The following is an 18,141-nucleotide window of genomic DNA, read 5'->3' as shown; positions in this document are numbered from 1 at the left end:
CCTTCCTAAAACTCAGCACCAGGTAATACCAACCTCATACTGGATCTTAGCAGGCAAACAGTACTCCCCAAGCACTAGAAATAAGGTTTTGCTGCTTTATTTGGGCACGCTTCTACGTATGGAGGTCAAGTCCTGCTCTGGACAACCCTGGGTTAATAAATAATGAACGTAATATAAAATAATTTACAAATCATCCATTTAAAGAAATGTATACTGATTGTCTATGAAATTTATATTCTCTGGCACGTTCTCAGCATTTTACAGACACCATACTAATCATATAAATTAACAAACTGAGAAAGAGGTTTGCCAAGGCATAGCCTTGGCACTAATTTTCTTCTTTCTACCAGCAGCTTTCAGCTTTCTGGAGTCCTCATGTCACATTTGTCACTGTGTGTTACTAGCAGTTCTGGTGTCCTCTATAATACAACTAAAGGATTCTTATCAGCTCTGTTGGCATGGCTGCATTGACTATGAGACCATATCTCAGGCTCCCATTAATTGCTTTGAATGATGGGTTTGCTTCTTGTTTCTTGTTTAATCCCAGATACATGGTGAAAACTCAGTGTAATGCCATTGAAGTCAGGGTCACAATTTAAAACGTCATGATTGTTGTATTGTAGTGACTGCTTAATGAATACCCAGAACCCTTTTGTATTAGCCTATCCATTTGGAGATGGAGGGTAGCTTGCTCAGGTCACCCAGTTTTTAATCTAACAATTAGTATTACTTGTAAAGCACCTAATGGCCCCAGATGGTTTCAAAGTATGATTTTTTTTCTAGGAACTCTTCATACTCATAATAAAATACAGTTTTGCCTGAAGAGCCTTCTATCTAGTGAGAGAAAAGTAGAGTGGGAGAAAGGCATTATTATTAACCCAGTTTTAAAGAGCACTACACAGAGATTAAGTGATTTATCCAAGATTACATAGGGAGTTCACCACTTAAATGCTGGTGTAAGATTAGTTGATTCCCCGATGGAAAACAGTACTCAAGGCTCTAACTTTCAGATAAACAGATTTGTGATTGCTATGATTAATGAGATGCTGGAATAAATTTTAATATTATGCAGTATTAGCAATTGGAGATCAAATACATTTTATAGCAAAGTCCTTGGAGTCAAACAAACTTTCTTAAAGAGATCTGAAAGGCATAAATAGGAAAGGTTGGAAGTATGAATACATTGTCCTGTTCCTCACAGTCATTTAATGGTTTTACTTTCAGTATTTTCTCCCTTCTTATCTTTCTGTTCTAATGCATTTCAATCTGACAAAGTTTGCGTGGAATACTTTTACATTGCTTTTTTCTTTCTTTATGGTAATTTAAAAAAAAAAAAAAAAAGAAAGAAAGTGCTGCTGAGATGTTAAGTGGATGTGAGAGATGCAGACCTTGTCTGGATGCGTAGAAAACTATATGACTGAGTCATAAGTCTGAGTGATAAGTCTGTCCTTAATAGTTTCTTTTTTTAAAAACAACATTTTCTGTTGTATTTTTAATACCTCCTACCTAAAAACCCAGTCCGCATCAAGAAGAAGGGAATCAATAGGTTTTTGGACAGGAAAAGTGAAATTCTAGAAGGTGAGAGGAATTGCATTACAGTTATATTTCCAGTACAGAATTCATATGTTCCTAGTGCAAATCATGATAATCAGAAATGGTTGCTGCAGATTTCAATGGAAAATTGTGCAGCTTAGGAAGAAAATAAGCATTCATTTCTAACTTCTCAAAGTTCAGCTAAAAACAATTTTTGATTTCTGGATTTGGAGTAAACCAGCAGCCTGCAGAATACACACTGCACCCAGAAAGCTTGGTCATATCATTCAGGCATGCACTTCCACTGGCAGAATTTATAAATGCATTGTAGCTTGGAGAAATCCTGATTTACTGGTCAGCAGGGCAGTGACCCTGAACTACGTGTCTGAGTGGCTCCCTTCCCTGGCCCTCCCATCACCTGTGCAAGATTGATGTAAGGGATGCAAGGGAGGCTGCATTGAGACCAGGTCCACGTGGAGTCTCCGGTAATGCTGCCACTAACAAGTCAGTGAAAGAAGGACTCCGTACCTTGAATTTGCCTTAATTCCTGTTCTTCTGGGTTGGCTGTTATGTAGTGCTCTCTCAGAGTTCATCAGAAAATCTCATCCCAAATCTTTGACCAAGATATCCCCTTTGAATTGACAGTTGATTAGGTACTAATCTTTTTAATCAGTGAAAAAGAAAACAGGTGTCTTCATTGTCTAATTGGTATGAAGTTAGGATTCAGGCAAAGACAAGCCCCCTAGCTTTTGAGTTTTACAAGCAGACTATGCTCAGATGTAAATTCCTAAAGCATTTGCTAAATATTTGTTTTGCATATCTAAGTAATAGAGCCTATTCAATGAACTAGACAATTGAAAATTTCTCCCTGTCATCCTTGGAAGCCTGTTAAGTAAATGTTAAAACGCTGTGGATTTTAAACACGTATACATGTTTACCTACCATGTTCTGAAGTTCATGAACCAAGGTTCAGAAAGCCCAAATACATCACCAGTTTGAATACCAGATTGTCAATGCTCTAAGAAAATTTTCAGTGACGTTATATTAAATCTTTAACTTTTGTATATTGTATTTTTCTTTTCATAAATGAAGTTTCACAGATAATATTAGATGTGAAAAAGAGAGGGTGGGAGTATGCATCTGCCCACATTTGAACAGTTCTATTTAAATAGCTGTTATATATTTGTGGCCATATAAATAGTACTGGATTAAATTTTTCCATGTGAGCAGTATTTCTGATGGAACATCTATTTTTTTGTCTACGTTCTTTTTTTTTTTTTTTTAACAAAAAGGGTTGCTTTTCATGTTACTAACTTATTGGAAAGGGAATGTCTGAAAACTGCAGAGCTTTTAATCAAAAGCTGTATTTTGATTCAAAAAGGTGATTTCATTCTGCATGGGAATTGTATTTCCATTCCCCTCCTGTGGAAGGTATCATTTCCCTTTCTCTCCATCTTACTGATAAGTGCAGCTGTCAGGATAAAACAAACAGGCAGACTTCCTCTCCAAGGGCACCATGACAGCTATTAACATAATACACCAGTCAGTTTAACAATAAAAATAGGCAAGTAGTTCTACCATTGCTTGCAGAAAGGCAGGCAGATGTATAGAAAGCATTAAAAAAAGGGTGTGGAGGGGAAATGGATGATTCTAAAGATATGTAATGCTGACTAGCACGTATGTAGTAGCTTCAGACCTGGGAAAACATCAGTGGGAAGACAGAAATTGATTGATTCATGAGCGCTGGAGACCAGTCCAGCATAATAGGTGGTCTGACTTTCACGTCTCCTCTTCATGAATGGAAAAGCTTTCCATTAATGACAGATTGCAGGTATTCAAGAGATCAATGCTGTTCACAACTGGAGAGTTTGACGTACTCTCTGAGTTCAGACCAAGCCAAGCTATCTGTAAGCAAGGAATACTGAAAATAAGTGACATTCCTCAAAGTAACCTGCCACATAAATACTTCTGGCAAGCATTTCTAATGTTCAGAGCGCTGAGCTTGTATGACAGCCGTTTTGTCAGAGGTGGTAACTTTTTCTTCCGAGTTATGCTACATTTGAGCAGGAAATGGAATTGGCTTTGCATGAACAAGTGAGTACTGCAAACAGTATTGAAAGTTCACTCAGATTCTTGTGTGCAGGGCAGTGTATATGTGCAGAGTTTGGAGTAGCTGCAAAATGATGTTTCTGAGCTGAAGACAAAGAGCTGTCTTGAGAGGCAATATCTTCTAAAGGTCCCATTTCCCCACTGTGATTTCATTGTTACTGTCCCTTAAAAATGATTATTTTATTTAAAGTTGACATAAAAAAAAAAAAGGAAAAGATCCTTTTTTTTCCTCAAGGTACATTGCTGATGTTTTAGATTCCAACAAAATAATGGAAGGAAAAAGACTCCCTGTTCACGCATAGCATAAAAGCATTCTAGGGCTGTTCTCAGCCTTGAGAGCACATACTTTATTCTTGGCCCCGTACCCTCAGTACAGGCTCATATTTTCTTAGTATATAAATGTTTTTAAATTACATGTTTCATTGTGACATGTCCATAGTTAGAAAGAATCTCCTTGGTTATCTTCTTCTCTTTGTCCCCTCATGTGGTCAAGTCTGGCTTTTTTCACTTGTATAAAAATAGCATGATCCAAACACTGTCAGCTTTGATGCACTTTGAACTGGCACAATACCTCTCTTCCTAGTAGTACTGGTCCAGATCACTTTCATATCTTCACTAATATCCAGCAAAGATACATATATATGTCTATGATGTCTATGTGTTTGTGTGTGTATATACATACATACATACATATAGTATGTATTTACATAGTTTGTGTATTTGTCATGAACACAAATAACTTCATATATTCTCAAGATCCTTTATCACTGCCATGTTATAATAAGGTAAAGATCTATGTTAATAATTTATGCAGCTGGCTCAAAGAGGAATTAAAAAGCCATCTATTGAATTTATTTTGCTTTAGTGAACCATTTATAGGAACAAGATTGTAGGATATCTGGCATATGACAGTGCTTTCTCTTGAAAATTTGAAATATTGTGAGAGGAAGAATGCTGGCAAATTGTTAGACTTTATGGGCAGACTATCTGGTGGGCCTAATTTTCAGCAAGAATAGAAGCAAAAGAAGGCTGTTAGGAACAAGCTGCGAGTTCTTGATTTTTCTCCTCTATCTTTACTCAAAACAGGTTAGTTTAATTTAGCTGCTATTCTGCTACATGCCAGCTGTAAATAGTCCCCAGAGACTGAAATCTACTGAGATAGAAGAGCCTTTTTTCTCCAATATTTCAGAAAAAGAAATTGAAAAAGAGACATCAAGAAGGAAAATTTAAATTCTAGAAGTTTAGCTTAAGTATGACAAAACGAACATACATCTCTGTGCACTATATAGCAGTTCATTGGAGAAGCAGTTTGGTGAATGCTGTGAATTAGCTAAAACTGAGCTTGAATTACAAGTGTAGTTGAGCACAACTCCAGATTTTCTGTTCGTTTCAGCAACAGCTTGAACACACTAAAGTCGCACTAATTGCAAAAGAAGTGTATTAACAATACTGCTGATTAGCTTGATATCAGTATATGCAATTTAGCTGCTTTAATTGATGCAGGAGATTAAAAGTTGTAACAAGTTTATTTCAGGAATGAAATAACAATGTTGGAAAAACTAACAACCATGTGGCGCTCAGATGTTAGACTGGCACTGACCTGTTACCCTGCTGAGGAATTGGCCCACGTGGAACGCCAAAATTATTTGTGTCTTTTTCACTCTGCTGTTATGTCTGTATCACAGCTGGCTCAAATTCAGGTTTGCTCGCTGCCACTCATTTATCATGTGGTTTTTAACTTGAGAAATAATAACATTTGCTTGGAGTTTTGGAGATTAGTGATTATCAACTGATTTAATTAATTAATTAAATAAATCCAAGATAAAATGCTGCCAAAGATGAGCAGAAGGTTCTTTCAGGGACACGCTGAGCCCTTGATTACCTTAGTGAGGTTGCATGGGTGTAATTAAGGTCAGAACATGATTAGAATTTGGAACTTGGTTGAGAAGTCTTTTCACAACTCTAATCAAGTTACTAAGATTGAGAATTTAATAAATGCATCACAACCCCCCACTCACCTCCCCATTTTGCAACGCAATGTGTCAGCGAGATGTTCTGAGTAGCTGTGCTGACTAATCCGTCTACCCCTCCTCAGCGTTACTCTAGCCAAGCTCTCCTTTCTGTAGGAGAAACTGAGGTAGAGAGAGAAAAGTCCTGCACAGCAAATCATCGCTGAAGCAGCAGTCCTCTCAAGGATTCCTGTCTGTCTTTCTCCTTGCTTCAGCCACAGAATTATGTTCTTGCTTTAGCCTCACCCAGCGCTCACTGCAGGCAGAACACACCCATAATGTCAGCTGCCCTGCGATGTTATAAATAGGCAGACAATGGTGTATCAATATAGCTGTGGCAGGAAGAATAAATAATCCATTTAGTTGGATGCGTTTGCACTGGTTTATGTTTGCTTCTTCTGGAACAAGGCCAAATGCAGGGCATCCAGGGTGACATGCTCCTTCTGGTGCTTTTCCTGAAGTAATACCGCAGTACTGTAGCACTACAGTGCTCCAGTTTGCAGCAGGTATGAACCCTGGGCAGTAACAGGAGAGGATGGGAGACAAGTTCCCTTAAGTGTGCTTCCTTCACATCCTCTACTGGCACAAATCCTAGGGAAATCTGAACGTGCAATGCAGCCTTCCCAGTGGTACCTCCCAGCTGGAGGGGGAAATAGTTGATGGAGAGGGAACGTAATTGTGCTTGAACGTCCTTAACGTATTTGTTAAATCAAAATGTGAGAGATGAGAAAGATGTTTCTCTGAAGCAGTCAAACGGGTATCACAAGGTGCTTCCTAGACAGCAGGAATCAAAATTAACACAGAGTAAGCCACATTCCAGAAGCACTCGAAAGAAAATTCAGACATTATTATTTTATTTTGGGCAGCTTTACTTCCTCTCATCAGTCAGTGGGGCTCTGTGCTACTGCCAGGAAACATGCCAGCCATCTGGCAGTTTTTATTTCTATAGTGATCCAACAACTACGAAGCATGCCAGGCTATGTGTACCATCTGCCACATAAATGTCATTTCAGCAAAAGGATGGTGGACACCTGGGGACCTAGAGTTCAAACATCTTTCTAAAGGGGAAGTCATTCCCCACAGCACAACCGAGCTTGGATTTTGGGTTTTCCTTGTTTCCCTCACAAGTGCTTAATGCAAGACACAGCATTAATATTTATGGCTCCTAGACCATTCACTTCAGTTGTTTTTTCCCTGAGGGGCTTTGCTCTTTCCATCTTTTACCACTGTGAGGGTGTAAAAATGACTACAGTAAAGTTCACATGTGGATGGACATTACCTGCAAGGTGCTTATAAAACCCATGGCTGCAGCAAAACCGCTTTGTTCTCTTTGTCCTTTCAACGTCCTCAGAAGTTCAGCATTTTCATGAAGCTGCCCGGTACCAGAGGCTGGAGCAGTGCCCACGGCCCATGTACTTCTCCCAGTGAGGGAACGGCCAGTGGTGGCCCACAGGCAGAGCTGCTTGCCCATCCTGCTCCATGTGCCCAGGTCTCCCTGCTGCAGAGCCATCCAAGGCAGCAAGTGTCTCCTGCCTGTTCTCTCTCTTGTGGAAACTCAGTATTTTACGTTGTTCTGAAAACAGAGCAAAAAATCAGGGTTTATCTGAGCAATCCAAGCAGCGAAGTGTTAGGCTATTTGCCTAAATTGTAAGCACCTCTGGTAATCTTCTGATAATGCAGGACCTAGTACTGCAGCATCATGGTTCAGGGTTACAGCTCATAAAAGCTGGTACAAGAGAAATAATAAAAATGAATACTACCATACTATGTCTTCCCACCAATAAATTACTTCCAGCCAATGGACGGGGCTGAATGTTTCAGGCTCTAATCCAGAAAAATGCTTAAACCTACATGAGCAGTCCCACAGAAGTCAGGTTGAAGTGGTCTCGAACTGAAACCCACATTGGTTTAAACCAGAACATAGCCATGCTGAGCATGCTATATATATATGTATATATATGAGCAGCAAACTGTGAGATAATGCTTTGCAAAGACCACAGCTCTCTATCTGTACATGTTACCAAAATATTTATATTTTGTATTCCTCCTTTTTAAATTATTAAAATGCTATACGCATAACAGACTGTGTATAAATAAAATATGTAATACTTTTTTTTGCAGGATTGCCTGAATATGAAAAATAGGAGGGAGCATGAAATAAGACACACCACAATCCATCTGTTAGATGAATATGATAGAGCTGGATCATCCTTCTGGTGTGGATTTAGTTTAGTATCTTTCTGTAGATCTTATTTTGATCACTGGTAGCCATGAAAAAAATTGCTTGGCTGCTAACTCAAAGTAATGGTGTTACACAATCTGTAGTAGAAATTGTTCAGATTTTTGAAGACATGCTCTGCATTTCTGAGACCAGAAATGACTGATTTTCATTGTGTTTGTAGCTCTTGTTCCATAATTCAAGGGAAGATCAATCACATACAGTTCAAACTGCCCATTAGTAGGCAGGAAAATACTTAAAAACTACTGATCTTGCAGTTGGAGCTATAGAAACAACCCATAGTATCTTTAGGGAATCCAGGATTTTGGAGAGGCTTTTGGGTTTTAGCTCTGGGGCTCTTTGTACAAGAGAAAAGACATCACATTATCTCCTTTGGGGCAATATGTGTGTTTTTATTTTATTTTTCACTGGTATAGCTGAGTTTGACAGCAAGTTTTGACAACATATAGCTAACCGAGAAAGAACAAAGTGCATCTCTTCATGCTTATAAAGGCTGTTTTGAAAATGTCCTAACAGTCAAATGCTTCTGAAAGATGGGGCATAGGTGTGTGATTCAGAAGTTTGGAACATTATTTCCCTAACTCAAATATTGCAGTTAGTAATCAAACATTGCACTCAGACCATTAAAACAGCAGTCTGAAATGACAGCCTTTCTTCTTAAACTTTTCAGCCAGCTGAGGTTCAGATTATGTACTCTCATGGGAGAATGAAATGGAAATAACATGGCATTCTCTGATTTCTGCTGTTTAGTAATTTTAATATAATTGCTTTTCTCAGTATGCTTTTCATTGTTGGGAAAATTAAAAGAATAGTGCCTTAGTCCAGTAATTTTTCTTTTGTGTTGCATATTTAAAATTTGGACGGGCATTGCAATTTTTTTGGTCCTTGTTTATTACCACTGACAGTTTATTTAACTGAAGGGATCTCTGCAGACAGTTTAGACAGCTCTTACCCATCAAATGAACAAAGATGAATCAGTGTTTATTCGAGGATTGCTTTGTAAACTTTCTTTCTTGCTCTTTCTCACTCTCTCCACTTCTCCCTCCATTTTATTGCAGTGAATGTTGCCCTCATAGGAGATTTGCCATTAAAATGACCCTAGATGAAAACAAGTTGTAATCTAAAAAAGGCATTAACTCATTGATGTGTTCACAGTTCGATTTTACATGATATTTCTTTTGCTTTCACTACCCCCTTGCTCATCTTTCCTGAAAATTGAACACTGATTTTGACTTTTAACTCACGGTCGATGTTCGTTCCTCTGCTATTCCATTTCTGCGCCAGTGCAGTTCTGCTGATTTTGGTGGGAGGAAATATGGGACTTTCTGGTTCTGTCCTTAATCCCACAGAACTACGTGGAAAAACCTGGGCTAGTGCTGCAGCATACCAAACCCCTCATATCCCTTAAAGAATTATTCAGCAATTACTGAATTTCACTCAGCACAGGAGAAAGAAAAGTGACCTTTTATTTTGGAAAAGCACAAACATCTAAGAGTGCTATATTGCTCAAAAGAGCTCTTCCATTTGAAGAGTATTAAATAAAACCCTATTTTAGTCAGAATACTTAACAAAATAACATAGGCTTCCTTTCCACGGTGAAAATGAAAGCAGTGAGCTATTTGACAGTTAACCTTCTTGCTCACTAAAGAACTTCCTCATACAATATAAATATATTATGAGGCTGTATCCTCACTCTGTTGAGTATCATTAAATTTAGTCATTAAGTACTCTTGAGTTCAGTCTGTCTCCTGTGTTGACCTTTTATGCCCTTTCCCTCCACCTTGGTGTAGGGGAGATTTAGGGCTGGGCAACCTGGAGACCGCAGCCAGCCTGCAGTCCTGAGCAGAAATGGATTTTTCTGACTCAAAGCTCAAGCCTGGGCTAAGGGAATTAGACATAGTCATTTTCATTGAGTTTTTCTGGAAGCTGGGTATGTAATTATCCTCAGCTGCTTTGAAAATCACAGGCTCGGAGTTTAGGAAGAGACCGTGGTTTCTCTGCCTGCTAGACCCACACTGGGTTTCCTTCTCCTCATGGCCCCTTCTGATGGACTTCTCTGATTTGTCTGTTAATTGGAGAACAGAGCAAGTCTGCTTGTGTTGGAACAGAAAGTACAGACCAGATGTGTAAAGTCTTAGGCGTATGGGCAAAAGTAGCTCCTTCAGTTTAACAGAGGATAATCTTTTGTAAATGTAATATTTAACATGTTATTCAGAGAACACTGCAAGCCGTAGGCCTGAAAGGAAGGCAGAAAAACACTCCACTTTGTGTTACACAGAAAGAGATATGAGGAAGGACTTAGAAATATCTGCTGTTCTGATCCCAAAACTTTATTACATTTTGGTACTGCTTCACAACTTGACGCCTTCCTCCCTGCCATGCTTCCTTCAGGCTTCATTTGAACTAAAACCTTGCTGCGTGAGAAATGTAATGAGCAGATTACCTACTGCTTGATGACATTTTGCCCAGAATGATTTTAAAAGACGACATGGGCTTTTAAAAATACTAATTAATACCTTGGCAGAGATATTTGGAAAATTTAAAATGTCTCATGTCACAGTGAAAAGTTTTAACTAAGCAGCCACCAGGCTGGGCTGGCTTGAGGGAAACGTTCCTCTAATGCACGAAGAGTCTCCTTTGTAGCACTTTATTGCTGATCAGCAGGAGATGTGGAGTTAATAGGGAATGGGAATTCAAAAGCAGTTCTCCTGGAAATGGCTGATAAAGATGATTATGCTGCAAAGCGTGACTCTCAGAGGCTTTTTTTCTCTGGATTTGTGGTATGTGATACATTGAGGCTTGAGAAAAGCAGTCTGTGAACCATGGTAGACTTTTTTCTGGGAGTAGCGACTGCGCAGTCGTGCTTGTGGGCTCAGTGAGGAAAATGAGCCTCCTGAACTAAACACAGATGTTAATTTGAAAGAAACTGTAGTTTTGTGTACATAACAAAGTGCTTGGCAAGCTGAAGGAAAACAGCAATTTGTATTGTTATTATTATTTAATATATAAATAAAGGCCTCACTGGACTGAAATTGAATTTCAGCAGCCTTTCTGGAGGCAATTAAAAGCATTAGCTTCATCAGCCAAGGCCAGTTTTTGAATGTCTTTGAAACACACAGGCTGCCAAAGTTAATTATTCATCTTTTTCTTAATTGGATTCAGATTGAATTTAAAGGTGCAGCTTCAACAGCGTTGGCTGAGCCTTAGTTTTTCACCCCTCTCTCCTCCCTGCTCCCCCCAAAATGATTCATAAGAAGTTGTTTCACTGCTTTGCAGAAGGATTTTAGAGTTGATTTCAGCCTAGGACAGCGGCTGATTATCTCATGGTAGATCTCATTCAATTAGATAAATAGGGTACAAACCCATTGTGAGCATCTTCATGACAGTAATCCTTTTTTGGGATGGAAATCTGACCAAAAGGGACACTAAAATATAACTTGAATTAGGATTTAGGAAAAAATACAATTGTCATGTCTTACTTTTCCACCAGTAAGCAAATAACTTCAGCTTTTAAAAATATGTACTCTATAAAAGCGTTTGCCACAAAGACCACATTCTGTGTTTTACCAGTTAATAACAATCTAATATGCAAATGGTAATTATGATATATTCTGTAGATTTCACAGCTATTTTTAAGGCTATAGAACTGTTTTTTTGGTCAAGAACTCGCCTTTTGTAAAAAAAGGTGAACTATTTTTTAGAAAAAAAATCAAAAAGTTGTTAGGACAATGAAATTGCTGCTTTCAGTGGCTGAATTTTGAAGCTGCTAGCTGGTATACAGATAAACACTTTCGGGATCAGATATGACAAACCTTGTTTCAAGTATTAGAACTCAGCTCTTCATCTGATTTGTTGCCTCTAAAGATAGACACAGTGGAATATTTTGCAGTATGTAACAAAAAAAAATCAGTTAAGTACTTCTCCAAAATATCATTTCCTCTGGACAAAGCCAAAAGTACCCACTCTGCAAAGGAGAAGACATAGGCTCAACCGACTGAGAGAGAAATACGGAGAAAAAGAGGAGGAGTGCAGTTTTCCTGTAAACCAAGGGGGCACCTGGAAGGGGGCATGCAGCAGAGCTCTCTGCTGCCCAGAGAGATGCTCCGATCTGACCTGTTGCTATTGCACGTTTCTATAGCCCTTTTAGATTTTTGATGGATTATTGTGTTATGCGATACATATGGTTGCCAGTTAATGTTATATAAGTGAGCAGGTTTCCTGATCTAGCTCCATATCAAACGATTTTTCATGTATAGTCTATTGCAAGTCTTTCAGTCACAACTGACCTTTTCCAGATACTCCAGAAATGAAAAGTACCATCCCATTACAATAATATATTTTCATCTTCCTGTGCAATATTTTTAACTGAGGAGTTAGATGTCACTCATTTTCTCATTATTAACAACGTCATAAATGAAAAATACACATTTGGAGTCTGAACTGCTATCTTTCCATGATCTCTCAGGCCATCCGGTTGTGAGTTTCCAAAATTAAAATGTTGAGCAATGTACTAACTTCTTTTATAAGTGAGAATGAGGGTAAACCAATAGAATATAATATTTCAAACGAACACAACTAATGAAACTGTCAGATTTTTTGTCCATACTATTAGTGATGCTTTCCAGGTAAAAGCTGTCACATGCAAAACAAAATGGGTGGGAATTTTATCTGGAATATGAGTTTTTGTTTTGACTGTTTGTCAAAATGGAACCTAAGAAACATTTATCTGTTATAGTATTCATGATCACTAAAACTCATGACTGCATGAACCTGTTTCCTAGCATTTCAGTTTACTGCAGAGTAAAAGAATGACCTATACAGTCAAAGAAGGAAAACTTTTAAGAAGCAAAGAATAATTTTATATGGATTGGGATAAGCGTAAGAATCAGGCTCATGAGACTACATCACAGATTGCTCAGTGTTTTATTTGATACTCTTTAATGCTATTTTCGTTAGTAATAGCGTTAGTGCACGCAATAAAAATAAAAGATGTGAAAAGTGTCTCTGGCAGGGCAGCCTGGCTCATGGCTTCCTGGGCGCCCTGCAGATAGACTCAAACTGCTTGTGCAGCAGCAGCTGAAGAAACAAATGAGACGGCTCTACTCTTGCGGCAGCCCCAACCTCTGTCTAGCATGTTCTCCCACGTGTATACTGCAAGACTGCACATGAGCCTTTACTTTTGACAGGTCATTACCAGACTGATGTGGGTATTAATTTAAGGGTATAATCCTTAGAGCTGCAGAGTATTGTCAGATTTTGGTTGTGTTTAGAAGAGTCAAGAGTAATTTCCAGTTTACAGATTTGGGGATGTATGTTATTTTAGGTTTGAATAAATGGTTTATATTTTGTTGATAATTTTTTCTTTTGCTTTATGGTTACCAGATAATGCAGCCTCCACTTGGGAGTGCTTGATTCATGTGCTGACTTTTCTTGGAGCTGTTTCTGGAGGAAGACTGCAGCTAAAACCCATAGAAAGTACCTTCTTAGATGCATACTGGTTATGATAGAAATTAGTTAGAAAAGGATGTGTATGTGATCATTATCTTCTCTTGCATGTATTTTGGGGAAAAAAACCAAAGGCCTTGTTGTTTCCCCATTTCCACGACGTGGATCTCTTCTGGGATGGCAAGTCTCCCTTCCCCTTTGCAGATCTTGTTTGCCTTCCCTAGCACAAACAGGCTGCATACAACACCGTACCCTGCAATGAGTGTGGAGCAACCGCGGCCTCTGCAACGAGCATTTTCTGGCTGCAGGAGCTGGGTGTGAAAGCATGCCTTGAACTGCTGAGAAATACTGATTCCAGAGTGACTTTCCTTTTTTTTTTCTTTTTTTTTTTTTCCTCCTTTCTTGGAGCTGAAAAAGCTTCCCCCTCCTCCTGGCTGTAGGACTGCAAGCCATCCATAGCAGGAGAAATGGATATGTATCCAAGCTATCAAGAAATAAGGTCCAAGGTTTTTGGACATGCATAGCTCTGATGAGGAAATCGCTTCTAAAGTGCCCCAATTTACCACACAGGTTATTCCTATTTCAGGAACAGTCTGTGAAGAATTGTTATACATGGCTTCTCTGGGGGATGAGGGGAGATAGGGGCTCTTTTGTAGAAATTATGTGGACCTTTTTAGCTTGTCCAACACACAGAACTCTTTGTCTCTGTAATTGATGCTATCCAAGCCAGTGAAAAGAAATGTGTCTTTGCCTGAAAGAGAAAAAATACTAAAGAGCCGCATCATATTTCCTAGGAACTGTAATACCATAGCAACAGTTGTCTTTCATTGCTGCTGCTGCGTTGCTTAATAGTTCTCCAATTGCTGTGCGCACTAGAATCTATTCTGCTATAAAATTTACTGCACATGAGTTGATACAGTTGGCAGATAATTACCATTAAAATATATATGTATGACACACATTATTATTGTCTGTATTTAAAATGATTTTTTTTTGGCCTAACTACCTGGCATTTTATTTCTCTTCTTTAAAAGGAATTTTAAATAAAGTTTGTTGGTAGAATTGGTTGGGCTTGATAATCTTTGAAATCCTTTTTTTGAGGGGGGGAAACAGTATTATTTTGGAGGGAAATAATACTAGATCCCAAACTGTGAGAAAAGATTATTTTTTATTAGTTGCATAAACTGTAAATAATTGGAAAACATACTATCCCTTTCAGTATTTTTTCAGAAGGAATAAATATTTTTAATGAGTTTTCAGCTAGAAATTTAATTTATAGTGAAAAGAAGTTGAAATAGAAACATCATATTTCTGAGTTATCAAAATGAAAACTTTCGATTGACCACAATTTTTTTCAAATGTTCAATTTATGAAAATATCAGCTGTGTCCAAATTCAAGTCAGGAGAAATGTTTGAAAATTCTTCTGAGATGAGAAAACTTTTCCCTCCTTAGCTCTTTTCTACTTATTATATACTAATACTGCCTGGCTCACTTTGTTAGGTGTGGCTTTTTGTCATTTTTTAATGAGAACTTGCATGGAAAATTAAAGCATACATTCTGAGTAATTTAGGATAAACTACACAATGTCCCACCCCTTTGAATCTATCCAGCTTTTAATATGTGCTCTCTAAAATAGTTGGCACAGTGGAGCTATGGATTAAATGTTTGTGAAAATCAAATTACTTCTACAAAAGGTGGCTGTAGGTAAAGACTGAGGCTGAGACTGGAGGTCTACACTCGCATCACTCCACTCTGTACGTGTCAGTCCAACTCCTTCAACAGGCACTGAAAACATTAAACAAAAGAAATGGGCTATAAATGGCCCATGAGTTATGGGTTATCTTAGTCTGTCAGTTCTCACTGCTGTGAAGAACTTCTGGTATTTGCGCAATGATGTAAATTATTGCAGCCTGAGAGCATTAGCAAGTGCCCTCCAAGCTGTAAAGAATCCAGTCCTGACAGTGTTGTGCAGCCCAATAAACTGTTCTATTTTGTGTTATCTAATCTCAAAGTTGACACTATCACAACAATAGAGCTAAAGCTAACTTATTTTGAGGAAACACTGATTTATGAAATACAAGAGGGAACCAAAATGACATGGGAAGCTGAATGCCCTGGCTGTTCAGTTTACGGTTCAGAGGGGACTGCTCATTTCCCATGTTAGAAACAGCAGCAAATGATCACTAACATCAGCTCATATATAAGGAGATGGAGGAGGAAACAGTATATGCATGGTGGCAGATCCATGGCTCTGTAGTGCAATAAATCAATTAATAGGTTTTTATTTTGTTTTTCTCTTTGTGTACAGCTAACAAGAGAACACCAGGTGGCCCTCTCCTCCATCACTTACATTGGCTGCGCTCTGTCCATCTTCTGCTTGACGATCACGCTGGTCACATTTGCTATATTGTCGTGAGTAATTTTAACTTAATACCTGCCGAGTGACTATTGTACAGAAAGTCTTGCAGTGCATTTCAGGCTACTGGAGTGGATCCCTTCAGGTCCTCAAAATAAAACAAAGGCTATTATTTCTAAAATCTTCCTAATTAGATTGTGTGCATATATTTGTAACGGTTGGTTATTTCTAAATTACTTTAATTTCCTGAAATGGGATGGTCTTTACATAGCAAGCTATTTCCTTGCTATGTAGAATTTTTTAGAGACTTTTAAAAATTCTCCCCATAGTGCCATAGCTCAGGAATCTTGTAAAGGGGGGCTATAAGTGGGCTTGATTCAGAGCTCAAGGCAAACACAGTATTAGCCACCCCCCACCCCCCACCCCGAGGTATATCTTTGGATTGCTTGGGGTGTAACAAGAGCAGGACTTCTTTCTGCTTTCTAACTGTCTCGTCCGTAAGGCATTGTAATAATAAGCCATGCAGGTATGCTCGTAAAGGATGGCTCAGTCAACATTAGCCGCCTTACTACTGTTTCATACAATATGTGTACAATTGCATCATCTAACCTGCATCTGTTTTCAAGTATCTTGCTGTTCTCTTAGGCTATTTTTCAAATGTGTTGATTTAGTAGGGTAAAGGACACTATAGGCAGTGTGAATTTCACTCCATCACTTGTGTTTAAATCCTCTACATCTCTGTGGCCTCGTGCTTGTAACACGGTAGTACCTTTGTGCACACTTTGCACTGGGAAGATTTTTGCTATGAAGCACCGAGGGTTTTTATGCAAATTCATGTTGCAGTGGTGACAACTGAGTTTGAAGCCTAGCTAGGCTTGATACAGACATTTCTGAAAAAGCTTGCACAGAGGTTTCTGTCTAAATGAAAAAGACAAAATCTGAAAAGAGGTGAAGTAACTTGCCCAGCAAATTGCCCAGCAGATTGGGAGCAGAGCAAGGAATGGAATTCTTGTCTCTTATCTCCTTGAGCACTAAACCGTGTTCTTCCTACTCAAGTTTTGATTTCTGTGCCCAAGCATGTCTTTTGGACATCCTGCTAAGAGATCAGTTTTTAGAAAAAGGGACCTGCTGAAACTCAGTAAATAGTTCCAAAAACAGTATTATTTCCAAGTCTCAAGATCTGTGTTGGTCATACTTGGATTGTGTGTCATGTGTGGCAAAATCCACTCCAAGTAAGTGCCAAAGTCTGACGATGTGGTATTGGGCCATTGGCATGTTTAGGCTAAAGGTAATGATCTGCTCTGGTTTTATCTGAGTGCAGAACTGAGGATGTTAGTGTTCAGAAAGGAAAGGACTAAAAGGAGCTTGTATTGCTTCAGCTAGACTGACAAATTCCCTGAGAAACTAGAGACAAAAAGGAGACTGGGAAGGAGAGTTTGGACCCAGCTGACAGACACAAGGTTTAGCACCCCACCTGTGCATAGGCTCATTTAAACTGCCAATTAAAAATAATTTCGTTAGGTTTTTCACTGGAGAGCTGGGCCTCATTAGACAGCTGAAGCAAAATTTTGCAATGTGGTGTTAGAGGACAGTGAAGTAAGCGGAGAGGAATCTGGCAAGTTCTGAGCTACTCTGCATACTAGCAAAGACAAGCGGTTTCCAAGAGTGTGGCCCTGGTTGCCTTCTGGGTAACAGCGCTCCAGTTTGTGACTACGTGAAGCTCTGTATTAGAAAGCTGTTGGCATCAGGCAGCACAACCTGTCTCTTTGAATCACTTTTAGGACATCAGTACATCTTGTCTTTTCATGTTCCTCTTCACTCCATTGTAATGAGGCGCTGCTAAAACAGTGCTGAAAGAGCGAAGCTGACAGCAAGCCATCATCTGTATCATCAAGTCTGGGTCACCCTGCTCCAGAGGCCACAGATGGTGTGTCACCAGCAGTTGCAAAAGTCATCACAATCTTGTGTGATGCAAAGAAAAGATAGGAGTGTGTACTATAGTACACACCATAATTCATGGAGCTAAACAAGCCAGGTCTCCTGAAATGATTAAAGTTAGCAGTAGGGGCTGGCAGACAGTAGGGGTTGAACATGAAAATCTGCTCTTACTAATTCTGTTTGTTTTTTTTTTCCCAAAGAAAAAAATAAAACTATTCAAAAGGTCCGAAATGTTCAGATAAATGTTTTTGTTTGTTTTCTACTTCCTGTTTCTGGATGAGAAAAGAAGCAAAAAGTCAGACGACTCTGAGGAAAGCACATTCTTGTCAGATTTCCAGATGGTTTTTGCAAAGCCAAGAGAGATAGGCTCGATGATGTTGTAATCAAAGTTAGGGCTCTGCCAAGATAGGCACTGCACATATCTATAAGTAGGTATAGTTTCTGTGCTCAAAAGCTGATAATAACAACGCCAAAATTGTAACCTGACTCTTCTCAGGTTCACTTATTTCTA

General features: G+C 38.8%; 1 protein-coding gene across 1 annotated transcript in view; it reads left to right on the top strand.

Annotated features, from left to right (window-relative positions):
* The window catches only part of ADGRD1 (adhesion G protein-coupled receptor D1), a 171,162-nt gene that overhangs the window by 96,674 nt on the left and 56,347 nt on the right, over window positions 1-18,141 (top strand). Inside the window, exon 19 of the mRNA XM_009666669.2 lies at window positions 15,645-15,748. Within this exon, the coding sequence (XP_009664964.1) occupies window positions 15,645-15,748 (104 nt within the window). The remainder of the gene's footprint in view (window positions 1-15,644; window positions 15,749-18,141) is intronic.

The sequence above is a fragment of the Struthio camelus genome, chromosome 17, assembly GCF_040807025.1.
Source record: "Struthio camelus isolate bStrCam1 chromosome 17, bStrCam1.hap1, whole genome shotgun sequence".
NCBI classification, from domain to species: domain Eukaryota; kingdom Metazoa; phylum Chordata; class Aves; order Struthioniformes; family Struthionidae; genus Struthio; species Struthio camelus.
This window is presented reverse-complemented; position numbering and strand designations above follow the sequence as displayed.